Here is a 12949-nt window from a genome sequence, read left to right on the forward strand (position 1 = left end):
ATATACATATACACACACAGTTTCGTTTTCCAGATTCTTTTCGCAATAGAAAACAACCTTTACTATCGCCATATATTGTTAAATAGACGCTTAAATCTCTTTGGTACCAATTCAATGAGCTTGCGAGTTAACATTTCGCCGAATATTTTCATGTAGCATTTTCCAGTTTCCCTTGCAATTAATTATTAATTGGGAAGGATGTCTAAAAGGGTCCTGCACAGTGGACCTCATTCAGAGTCGGTCGTTGCGGCCGCTCGGTCGTAAGGGAAAAGGGTCCGGATATGCAAATGAAGCGCTCGCAAGCTGTGCCGTGAAGATGGGATCGTTAGCTGGACGAGCGAGGGGAGGATGCGGCCGTAAGACTAAAATCACGCCCCTTTCTCGTTAGCAATACACGTCATCTCCGGGCATATAAGGATTAATCGAGACCATCGGAGCTGGTCGTAGAGCTTAAGGTTGACAATACCCTCTCTTAAGGGCTACGATCAAGTCAGTGTAAAAACCTCCCATGTCAAATGTGCCATTACACTACTTCGTTAATTATGCACTCCCATAAAACACTGTTTGCATAGTCAAACACGCCTGCATTCAAACTAACGACCTGGCCATGTTGAAGGAGAGAAAAATTTCCAAGCGCAACAGCTAGTTTGCGCACGCGCATTGCGAAACTTACGCATGCGCTGTTTTGCGAACATCGCTGGGTACGACCGAGCGGCCGCTTACGACAGACTCTGAATGAGGTCCTGTGTCCCAACATTTTTGCCTTAAAGTTAGGACTTTGCCTTACTTTTCACCTAGGCTTGCTTTATGCACTATTACCCGCATTAACTTAATGCAGATTTCAACAAAGTCAGGGCTGAGGGTTTTTAATCCACATTAAGTAATTGTTCTAATTGTACAACCAAAGGAAAAAATTTTTTGAAAAACACCATTAAGTTATTAGTTTTTATAGCATATGTATGACCAGGCGCTCGGGATCCCGGCAGTCGGAATCCCAACGCCGGCATACCGACAGGGTTAGAACACCGACACTTGTCGGTCAATATTCTAACCCTCCCCCTTTAACTACCCTATCACTCCGCAGTGCCTGAACCTAACCTCCCCACACTCTAAACATAACCTTCCCCCCCTTAGTGCCTTACCCTAACCCTCCCCACTAGTGCCTAACCCTCCCTCCAACTCCACAACTTACCTTCGAGATTCCGGCGGTCGGGAAGCCGGCGCAGAGATTCTGAGCATCCCATATACACTACTAGCTGCAATGATATGCAGTCGGGATGCAGATGGTCTAAATGCCGACAGTCGCCATCCCGACTGTTTAATCCCAGCAAAAGTCTAATGACAGGCGTAGAAATGCCGAGGGCTAGGTTAGGTGCCCCCGGGGGGAAGGGGGACTTAGGGTTAGTCACCTCCCCGTGAGGGTTAGGCTAGGGTAAGGGGGGTTAGGCACCCCCCCAGGAGACATAGGTTTAGGCTGCGGGGAAGGGGGGAGGGTATGTTTAGGCACCTGGGGGGGAGGTTAGGTTAATACTAAAATACTTACCTGTCGGGATTAGAACCGCCAGCTGTATTTCATATCGATCCCGCTGCAATACCCGGCTCCACTTGGGTGGAAGTCGGTGATCTGTCTTTCCCTAGGCAGCCGGCTGCACTCTGGTGATCTCTGCCACTTGGACACCAGCACCCTTGTACTGAGCCACGCCACCAGCACAGGAACCACCTCTAGGGACTTGTACTGAGCCAGCCCCTCTGTTCTCAGTGACTGCCCTCTAGTATTCTCATCACTGAGGACAGTGCTGCAGCCTCCCCAAATGACAGGGAACTCCACCGATCCCTGAACAGCAGGTACACCAGCGCTTTTGTAATGGGTCGCCGTAGGGGGCCGCTACCCTCCTTACCACAGGCTCTGGTCTCCATTCACTGCTCACAGCAAAAGCTCCTCTTCGGAGCATAGGACTGAAAATAATGTAAACTTGCTGCCGAGAGCAATGCAGAGGATCCCTCCCCGGGGAGCCCCACCCATAGCCGCCTGATCGTCATGATCCTTAGAGTAAAACCTACCTTGGAAAATTACCTACAAAATGGTGAATACTGCATCAATCGGTTCAATGGTTGTGGCGTTATCGCAATCAGACAAACAAACAGACGTCATCATTTATAGTAATATAGACGCGTATATGGATATCACTTAGCAATACATCACTTTAAAAAAAAATACTCAACACTGCTTTACCTTGTTTGGTTGCTTACGTGGATCTTCATTAAGGCTAAGCAAGAGGTAGAGAATAGACCATCTGTTCTTCACCACTCCCTATAATAATGAGTAAAATTAGTTACAATAGGTTTTTTTTTATTTTTTTACAATATTAGCCAATAAAATAACAATCGTTGCGCAGTCACCCACAAAAAGCAGCCTGTGATTACAAGGAACCTTCACCATTCTTCCAATAAAGTGCATGTGTAAAAAAATGTACAATGATGGCGCCGATATGAGTTGCATACACCAGTAACAACATATATAATAAAATCTTACACTTCAAATTAAGCATCTGTTTTCTCATCCACTGTTTGTGCTGGATTGAACATGCATCATAAACACTCCAGCTTAACATTCAAGAGGTCTCAGAACATATCTTTAGCCATCTGGGGTGGTATTTAGCACTTAATATATAAGCAGAAAGGAATCGCCACAATAGTGTAATCTCAAAAGGAAAAATATAAACTGTATTTCCACATTACACTCACATTTTATATATAAAAAACAGGCATATCACCAATTAATCATGGTTACCCTCCCTTCAAGGATCACGGCTGGGCTGTCCCACTTCACCTATCCCCACTGGTAAGGGGTAGTGTGGTCTGGGTACCGGCAACCAAAATCCACATAGACAGTAAGTATGGAGTGTCATTCCACCAGTGTCCCCTGTTTTTGCGGTCACCGTGTTTGGGACAGGGAGATCAGCCCGTGTGTACATCTGAGAGATAGTCATATGTAACCATCGAGCCAAGGTCTGCTTGTTAGCTGGCCATCCTCGTTTATGAAAACCATATAACATACAAAAAGAGCATCCGATTTCCTAACAGAGTTTTTACTCTCCACATAGATACAGAGAGCACAAACTACATCCTGGGAGGCTTCACCTACCGAGAGGTCTGCAGCCTGAAAAGCTGGAAGTACAATTTCTTCATTTACATGAAAACAGGACACTACCTTAGGAAGGTAACCCTCCCTTGTTGAAGAACAGCTCTATCCTGGTAAAAAATAAAAAATGCGGAGCGACAAGAAAGCGCTGCCAAATCAGAGACTCTGCATGCAGAAGAAATAGCAAGGAGAAAAAGTGTCTTCGCTGTCAACCATTTCAAATCTACAGAGTTCAGAGGTTCATATGGGGGAGCTTGTAGCCCCTTAAGAACCAAAAACATAACCCACGGTGCTACCGGGGGGACATAAAGGAGACTGACCTCGCAAAACTCCCTGAAAACAAATTCTAACATCTGGTAATGAAGCAATCTCTCTCTGGACCCAGTATGACAATGCAGAAACCTACTCTCTCATAGTGGCCAGAGGAGACCAAGGTCTAACCCAGCCTGGAGAAAAGCCAGTACCCGGGAAACCCTAAACACAGTAGGGTCGTACAATCTGTGGGAACACGACTGACCAAAAGAATGCCAAACCCTGTAATAGATGCGGGCAGAGGCAGGCTTCAGCGCTCCAAGCATCGTTTGAGTCACAGAGCTGGAGAAACCTTTGGCTCTTAAGATGGAAGATTCGAGAGCCACTCCATCAAAGCTAGACGAGGTAAATCCGGATGCAGGTAGGGACGCTGCGTTAACAGATCCTTCCATAGAGGAAGAGGATATGGACTGTTCATGAATACATTCTGTATGTCGGTGAACCAATGACTTCTGGGCCAAGCCGGAGCCACTAGTATTACTGTTCCGCCTTCCTGCTTTAATTTTCTGAGAACTCTTGGGAGGTTGGAAATTGAAGAAAGATACCCCAGCTTGAAGTCCCATTTTACTGCCAGTGTGTCCACAAAGGCTGCTGATGGGTCTCTGAACCTGGACCCGTACCTGGGGACCTTGTGGTTGCGACGTGATGCGATGAGGTCTATGTCTGGTAGACCCCATTTGTTCACCAAGAGCTGAAACACTCCCGGGTGGAGAGACCACTCTCCGGCGTCTATCTCCTGACTACTTCCCAATTGAGGACTCCCGGTATGAATATTGCTGAGATGGCCGGAAGATGACGTTCTAATCAGAACCTTTGTCACTTCCTTCATGGCTGCATGACTTTGCATACGTCCCTGATGATTGAGATGGGCCACTGTAGTCGCGTTGTCGGACTGGATCTGGACCGACTTGCCTTGGAGCAGGTCCTGTGCCATGATGAGTGCTTTGTATACTGCTCACAGTTCCAGAATGGTTTATTGGCAGATGACTTTCCTGATTTGTCCATCTTCCCTGAAAGGTGATGACTTGTCACTGCCAATCCCCCCCCCCCCCCCCCCCGCGAAGACTGATGTCCGTGGTGAGAAGCACCCAATTTGGAATCCGGAATGGGCGCACTTTGTCCAGATGATCCTTTTTCAGCCACCACAGGAGGGAGAGACAAACCTCATGAGTGAGAAGAATCCTCTGGGACTTTATTAGCTGATACTGTCCGTTCCACCTGGAGAGAATCAATCTTTGCAGAGACCTGAGCATACCCCACCATGTCGAAGGTGGATATCATTGATCCCAGGACCTGCAACACTGATAGAATAAATACCCTTTCGCTTACATAGCAGTCTGTGTACTTGCAATGATAGGGCTGCAAGCTTGTCCTCTGGTAGAAATACCCTTTGTACATGAGAATCCAGCAGTGCTCCCAGATGTATCATCTACTGTGGGGAGAGGGAGAGCAATTTCTTCCAATTGATGATCCAGCCATGCTTCTGTAGTAGGCTATGGTCAGTTGAAGAAGGTGTTGTAAAACAACTGGAGTTTGTGCCAATATAAGCAGATCATCCAGATAAGGTAGTATTCTGATTCCCTGAGATAGGCCGTTATGACTGCCATTATCTTGGTAGATACCCCGGGGGCCGTTGATCGGCCAAAGGGCGTTGCCTGAAATTAGTAATGTTATTGTAGGACAGTAAACCGTAGAAATTGTTGGTGTGATGACGTAATAGGAACATGCAGATACACATCCAAAATGTCCAGGGAAACCATAAAATCCCCAGCTTCATTGCCAAAATAATTGACCGGAGAGTTTCCTTACGGAACTCGGGTACATGGATAAATCTGTTGAGGGTTTTAGATTTAGAATAGGGCGATGAGACCCATTTGGTTTCTGAACTAAAAAATAGATTGGAATAATAACCTCTTCCTTGTTGCAACACAGGAACCGGGATATTACCCCTGCCTGCAGCAGGGAGTGAATGGCCTCCTGAAGGTCCAAGGCCTTGACCGCACCTGATTGAGGATCTGTGCTAAAAAATACTTCTGGGGAGGATGCCTCCGGAAAGTGATGGCATACCCCTGAGAAGCCACTTCCTGGACCAAGGCATCTGTTATTGATTGATGCCAATAATCCGCAAACTGAAGAAGTCGGCCTCCCACCCTGGGATCCCCCAGGAGGATGCCTGCCCCATCAAACGGAGGGTTTGTCACCTGCTTAGTAGATGGACGTCTGCTAAAACTAGACGGCTTGGAGGAAAATGATTGTTCCTTTGCTCGTCCCTGAGAACGAAAAGGATCGAAAAGAAAAAAAAAAAAAACTGCCTAGATTTTATTGTACCAGTAAATGGCAAACCTGCAGACTTTGAAGCCGCCAGAGTAGCGATTATCTTATTTAAAAAAAAAAATTTCCATAGAAAAAGGTAAGGTTTCCAGAGTCTTCTTTGATCCTGTATCAGCTTTCCAGGATTTTAACCAAAGGACCCTGCGTGCCACTACTGAAGCTGCTGATGCTTTAAAAGCTATAATTCCAGCATCTACTGCAGCTCCTCCCAAATAGGAGGTCGCTTCCCCTTTGTGGGAGACACACATCATCTGTTCTTTGGTAGCATCTGGTAGAGAGTCTTCCAATGCCCCGTCCATTCTTCAACAGCTTTGGCAACCCAGGCTCCAGGCATAGCTGGACGAGTAACAGCTCCCGATGATGAAAATATTGCCTTAAGACAGGTTTCCATTTTCCTATATGTAGAATCCTTAAGAGAAGATGCTGACGGAATATACAAGGTAGCATTTCTGACTAAGTGCGTCAAGTGAGCATCCACAGTAGGAACATTTCCCACTTAGTACATTCAGAAGCTGGGAAAGGATACAACAAGGTTATTCTTTTATTCACATAAAAAACGTTTATCCAGGTAAACCCATGCCTCTTCCATAAGCTTGATTAGCTTTAGGGAACTCCGTTTTGGCCACCTTCCAGTGTTTAAACACTAGAGCCTTCTTACTAGGGGCTGCTTCATTATTCTGAATATCTAGGATTGATTTAACCGCCCTCACCAAAGAAGTGACATCAACTGTGGACGGATTATCCTCCTCTCCCACACTAGACCCTGGAGAAGAACCCTTATTCCCATGATGATGCCTCTGAATCCATATGCTGGACAGACCGATAAAAGGATAACTACCGGTCTGCTTGCCATAGCTGACTGAGCCATACTCTGACTTGAGTGGGCAGAAGCATCCATCTAGGAAGGATGTATAGGAGGTGAAAACAAGCATGCTGTGGATACCCCATACAAGGACTGGTATACCGGACTAGTGAGGTGGTTCTTTATAACAGACAGCACACAAACCATCCTTTATAAATTCCTGAGAGGACAAGCCCGCCAAACAGGCTTTACATGAAACCAGCACAGGGGCCTCCCCCTCCTGCTTCCCTTTACTTTTTTACAATGCAATTTAATGTGACAACCTTCACAAATAACAAATGTGAAGTATAAAGGAAAACCCAACATCTACAACAGAGGGATGAGGAGAAAAACAGTGATAGTTATAACTGACAGAAATAAAAGGCAATATCAACACAGCAGCTAGCAAACAGTCACATACCATGATTATGCAAATTTAGTTGCACTGGGCTCTGAATCAACTACTCAAAACACAATGCTTGGTAGGATATAGAGCACTATATACCAGACCCATGGGAGAGGTATACAGGGTGACTGACCCAAAACCTCCCGAGACCAACAGCTACAGCAGCGCACCGATAGTGGACTGTGTGCGTCTCATCACACGAGGCGGGTAGGAGGAGCGACCCAGACGTACAAAATCCTTGAAGGGACTGCATCTGGGTCGAGGAAGGAGCTTCTGGGGGAGCGCTTAACTCCCCCTAAGCTGCATCAAACGCCGGGTACGCTGGCCATGTGGCAGCAGAAGTCTGCTGCCGATCCCCAGCGTCAGACCATAAGGCCCTGGTGGTCCAGGCCCTGACTGCAACGGCTTCCATTGCGTCTCTGGCGTTGGAAGAAAGGACTGCAGCGCACGATTCCCCGTAGGCGAGGAATCACCTTACCTGACATCCCCATACGTACGGTTGCAGTCCGAGTCCATGCATCGCTGCTGGCAAGCTCAGCCGAAACACGCCGCAATCACAAGACATGTTACTGGTGTTGCGGCCCGACGGAGGTAGAAGGAGTCGCAGTACATGCGTCTTAATTCAGACGCTCAGTATTGCCAACATAAAAAAATGTACAAAATAAAATAACACATAAAATAAAAGCTTAGGACTCCCTGAGTAGTCCCGTTACAAAACGGAGGTCTGAATCCTGCCACACCAAACTAACAACTGAAGGCTTGTGGCTGGGGGAGTGGTATATATGGAGGAGGACCTGAGGCATCCTGGGAGCTGAAAGTTTTAACTGTTTGGTGCCTGGATCTCCAATCACATTACCCCATGGTATCCCTGTGTATCCCTATGGACCCTGAAGAACATTTTTTTAGATTTTTCCTTTTGAGATTACACTATTATGGCGATTCCTTTTTTTTTAATATATATATTTTTTACGTGCCAAATACCACACCAAATGGCTAAAGATATGTTCGGAGACCCCTTGAATATTAAGCTGGAGTGTTTGTGCTGGACTGACTATAGATCATGAACAGTAGATCAGAAAACAGATGTTTCATTTGAAGAGTAAGATCTTATTATATTCTTATTATATATGTGGTGACTGGTGTTTTTTCTGGACTTATATATACAACTCATATCAGCGCCATCGTTATGCATTTTATTGTACTTACAATATTAGCCGTAATAAGAAAAAGAAAATGATCCTGTGAACGCGTACTGTATGTAGATTTACTGGCAATGTATTAATAATGTATATGAAAAAATTCAGCTTATCACAAGACAAGTAAAATAATATAATTAAGGTTCATTCGTTGTTTAGAACGATCCATAATTCACAATCAGGGGTGGAGAAATGTTTGTTATGTCTATATAGCAACATAAAATAACTACTTGAAACCAAGGGCTGCCTACAAAAAAGGTACCTGCTCTTGTCCAGCAATTTCACCTAAACCTTAAAACAAATCCAGGTTTACTCAACAGGCTCATACAAGTTTTATAGGTACGAAGAAAACTGCAAGTTCTCCAATAAGTGACTACTAAGAATTTGGTTCTTTAGCATTTTGAATTTAAACAATCCACTGATTTAACCATTTAACTGACAATTTTTCCAGCAAAACCGGTCAGAGTTGCAAAGTCCGCAGGCGAGTCAGAGGAGATCTGTTATGCACATGTGCAGAACAAATTTCCTCTTCAAAAACACAGCGGGGCGGTGTGGTCGCATCTTGTCAGCTGAAACACAGCTGGCTGGGTTCACATCCCATACGACCAGTCAGTTAAGTGGTTAAATCATGCAGCAATAAACACTGATTTTGCCAAATTGAGCTTCATATAATTTCACCCCAATGTTGGGTACAAACTATGTGATATGTTGTTTAATCAGCCGACGAACAACATAGTGCATCTGTCCATGTGTACAGAAGATATGTCTGAACAACATCGTTTACAGACATATCTGTAGTGTTCACTCTAGCTCCGGCGTGAGGCAGGGCGCCGGAGCTAGAGAGGGCGACCGAGAAGGGGGCGTGGTCATCGAAAAGGGGGCATGTCTATAAGACGCGTCCCCTTTTCGTTACTCTTGGGGGCGTGCCCGGCACTTACGGACACGCCGGGCAGCCCCCAAGCCCTGCAGACAGGGAGAATAGATGCCCGACCCGCGGGTGAAGACGGCTCCCGCAGGCTGTTAGGGCAGGGCGCTTTTTGCCCTCCTTCTGGAGGGCAGGGCGCTTTTTGCCTTCCAGAAGGAGGGCAGGGCGCCGCGCCCCGCTAAAACAGCCTAGCGGGAACGCTATATCTGGTCGGCCCTGCTGCACAGCCGATGACTATATATCTAGCAAATAGATCTGTACATCTGTTAGTGTGTACGGACAACCACCCGACCTCAGAGTATGGTTACTTCTGAACAGATATATCTTTTGATAGAAACGATGGTTGGTTAGTGTGTATGAACAACTGTTTCTGCCCCCACCTGCAGATTTATCTGCAATTCGACCAATCTGCAGAGAAATCTTTCACAAGCTTTTATTAAAATGTTTCAAATATTGTAACATTACCAAATGCAGTGATCATAAATGACAGCTGTTCCAAGTTCAGAACAAATTTGTAATTTTTTCAGCAGGTACCGTTTTGAACAAAGTACATAATATATTAGCCACAATCTATAATCAACAGTATCTTTAATCTTCAACCAAAAAACATACTTTCTAAAAGGCCTGGTATGTAAAAAAATAAACAAATAAAAAAATGGACTCAATAAATCAGTTCCATAATAAACCAAACGTAACCTAAAAATAAATCTTAGTTAACCTTTAATGTTAAAAATCAAATAAAACAAATCTATTCCTTGCAAGAGGTTTCCTATGATCAAGGATACTAAAAGGGTTTGATGGTTTAAAATCAAATAAAAAAAAAAAAAAAAAAAACACACACACACCACCACTAATAGCAGAAATGTCCTTCCTATGTCTGGAGAAAAGATTGCCCATTAGATTTACACAGCAAAAAGATAAACAATAAAAGTTCCACTAGAATTTCTACATAATGTCATCAAGCTGTGCATTAAAGCGCAGAACACAATCAATGAATCACTAAATCTCCCCTCTGGGAACACAACACAGTGTAAAGTAAAGTCGATTGACCATTAAAAAACAAAATTACAATTATAATATTGTTATTGATATGTCCCAACATTATTATACCATGCCCGCTATACCAAAATTCAAATTGTCAAATAAGACCTTATTTAAATAGGTATCTACTATAATATCACAATATAAATTTGCACCAAATTAAAAAGGGGCAGAGCTTTATTGGAATATACATATCACTCTGTCACACTCTCCACCTCTCTACAAATCTTCAAACAGGCTCTAAAGACCCACTACTTTATCAAGGCCTTCCAGCACTCATCCTAACCAACCTCATGCTCTTTCCTCCCTATCTTCCCCTTCTGTGTCATACCTGTCTGTCTGCCCCTCCCCTTTAGAATGTAAGTTCTCACAAGCAGGGAACTCTTCCCTCATGTGCCTCTCTCTACATTTTATCCTACTATTTACTCCCCATAAGGGCACCTAACACGCGACTGCCAACCCCCGGGTGCTTATTGTGAGTGCTTTAATCGCTATTGCAGCAATGTATATAAATCGTGTCCTTGTCCTGCACTGTAATGTACTGTAAGTTACTTGTTTCTTAATAATTTTTAAGTACTATGTGAGGAGCTGCGGAACACTTGTGACGCCATATAAATAAAGGAATATATATATATATATATACATACACACATACACACACATATATATATACATATATATATATATATATATATATATATATATACATACACACACACACACACACATTTCACAAATAAATATACAGTCCACAAACCTAAGTAACGATTAGGTTTGTGGAACGAACACTTTTACACACTTTGTTTTTTTTATTTTCTTTTTATTTAAAAATTAACTACAAGTTATTCAACATTGAGCTTTAGATGAGATGGAGGATTTTTGTTTCACTGGTATTTGGCAGACACTTTTAGAGTCAAATCCATGTGGTCCAACACCGGTTGCTTGACCATTTTTAAAACAAAATTAAAAATGTTGTCAGTTATCTAAAGTCTGAGATTTGTGTTCTACTGTTTTTATTAGATTTTGAAAATTACTAGTTTTCTCAAAATTTTAGCAACTTTAGGTCTAAAAATCTCGACTTGGTAAAATACAAAAAAAAAAAATATTTATGCTCAAGTCAAGGTCCATATGATTCTAAGCTACTTGGAAAATTTCAAGTTTGAGACAGAAGGCAGAATGAGGTTATAGAAATATATATTTTTTTTTTTACAGGCTCCAAAAAAAAAAAAAGGTTTTCTATACTGGACTAAGGCCCGTATTCAATTAGCGGCGGGAAATTGGAAAGGTTTGGCCTGTCCGACTTTCCGCCTCCTTCGCCTGTTTCAGATGCGGAATCTCTCCATGTGCATCCCCGCTTTCCGCCTAATTCAATCTGGAAATAGGCAAATACGGGAATCGGCGAAAGCAGAATCGGCGGAAAGTGCAGAAGGAATTGGGGGAATCAATCTGTACCCCAGGAAAAGCTGGGCTGACATTGGAAATCATTATGTGTACTAATAGCCCTAATTGAACTATTTAGAGTACCTAAGTGGTGTTAATTGCTTGCTATTATCGTCTTTGGGAAAATAGGGTAGATTGGCATAAAGCAGGTTTTGTGTGAGAAAATAAGTAGTCCAGTCAAATTTGGGGTACTTAAAAATATGCTAGCACCCATTTTCAGGTCTCTAAAGTGAACTTTTAAAAACGTGAAAAACCACCCTCATACATGCACCTGCAATCCCAAAAACACTTGGCACCTCCTTACAGCACCCCAAGAACCCTATTTTGCTAGTTTTTATACTTGTCCCCCCACTTTTTAAAATTTTGCCCTAAAAATGATATGCGTTTTTTGGGGTGTTATGAGGTTGTATTTTTGGGGGGCTGATTTGTCCTTTAGGGGGGGGTGTCCCAAGGGTTCTGAGTATTTCCCCATGTTTGCACCCCAAAATAAATATTTTGCACTTTTTATCTCCTGCTATTCATTTGAGAAACATTTTCTCCCATTTCAATGCATTGAGTTTCCCTTTAGGCGAAAACCACCTGGAATTGAATTTGGAGATAAAAAATCTCCAAAAAACAGGCGAAAACGGCTTTTCGCCTGTAATGGAGTACGGGCCTAAATGCCTTAACTTACAGGTTTAATATTTTATAATGGGACATTAATATATTTAATAGCAATCTCTTTTTATGCACTCACAAGTGATTACATTTGTGAAATCTCAGAGTTTAGGTTGAATATTGTGTGATCGTCCAGTTGAAGTTGCCAGCTCCATTACATTCAGTTTTCACAGGAACCCAGGTAGAGTCCTTGTAGTTCTTGATATGTGGTCCTTGGTCATGATGGATGATTGAAAACCATGTGAATGTCCTTGTTCTGCACGCTGATGTCATCCACTTCCCCCAGCCACCACTGTCCATCAAACACACAGGCAACTGAGTCTTTAATCCGGATTGTGAGAGGGACAGACTTGCTCACTTGGACGACTTCATACTCTACAGAGGTTGAAGTTAAGTAGCATTTAATCTTTCTCTCTGACAAAAGATCAAATCGATGGTAGCTCCGGGTCCCAGGAACCTGTTGGCAGCTGTTTAATCTCTGTTCTTCAGCATGAGCTTGAACCTCTTGACTTGGAACAGAAAAGTAGAGGATTCCTTTTGTTTTGTGAGCAAAAGTTGAAGAGGTCATTTGGTGTTCATATTTGATTATTTTATGGTCTTTGGAGGCTTGCTTTAGTTGCCTCCCTCTTTGTGGTTCCACCCATACCATCACAAACAT

General features: G+C 43.4%; 1 protein-coding gene across 1 annotated transcript in view; it reads right to left on the reverse strand.

The window, feature by feature from the left end:
* The window catches only part of TUBGCP3 (tubulin gamma complex component 3), a 277741-nt gene that overhangs the window by 180810 nt on the left and 83982 nt on the right, over nucleotides 1–12949 (reverse strand). Inside the window, exon 4 of the mRNA XM_088456791.1 lies at nucleotides 2234–2311. Coding sequence (XP_088312917.1) covers nucleotides 2234–2311 — 78 coding nt within the window. The remainder of the gene's footprint in view (nucleotides 1–2233; nucleotides 2312–12949) is intronic.

Source organism: Taudactylus pleione, unplaced genomic scaffold (assembly GCF_031769625.1).
Source record: "Taudactylus pleione unplaced genomic scaffold, aTauple2 ptg000041l, whole genome shotgun sequence".
NCBI lineage: Eukaryota > Metazoa > Chordata > Amphibia > Anura > Myobatrachidae > Taudactylus > Taudactylus pleione.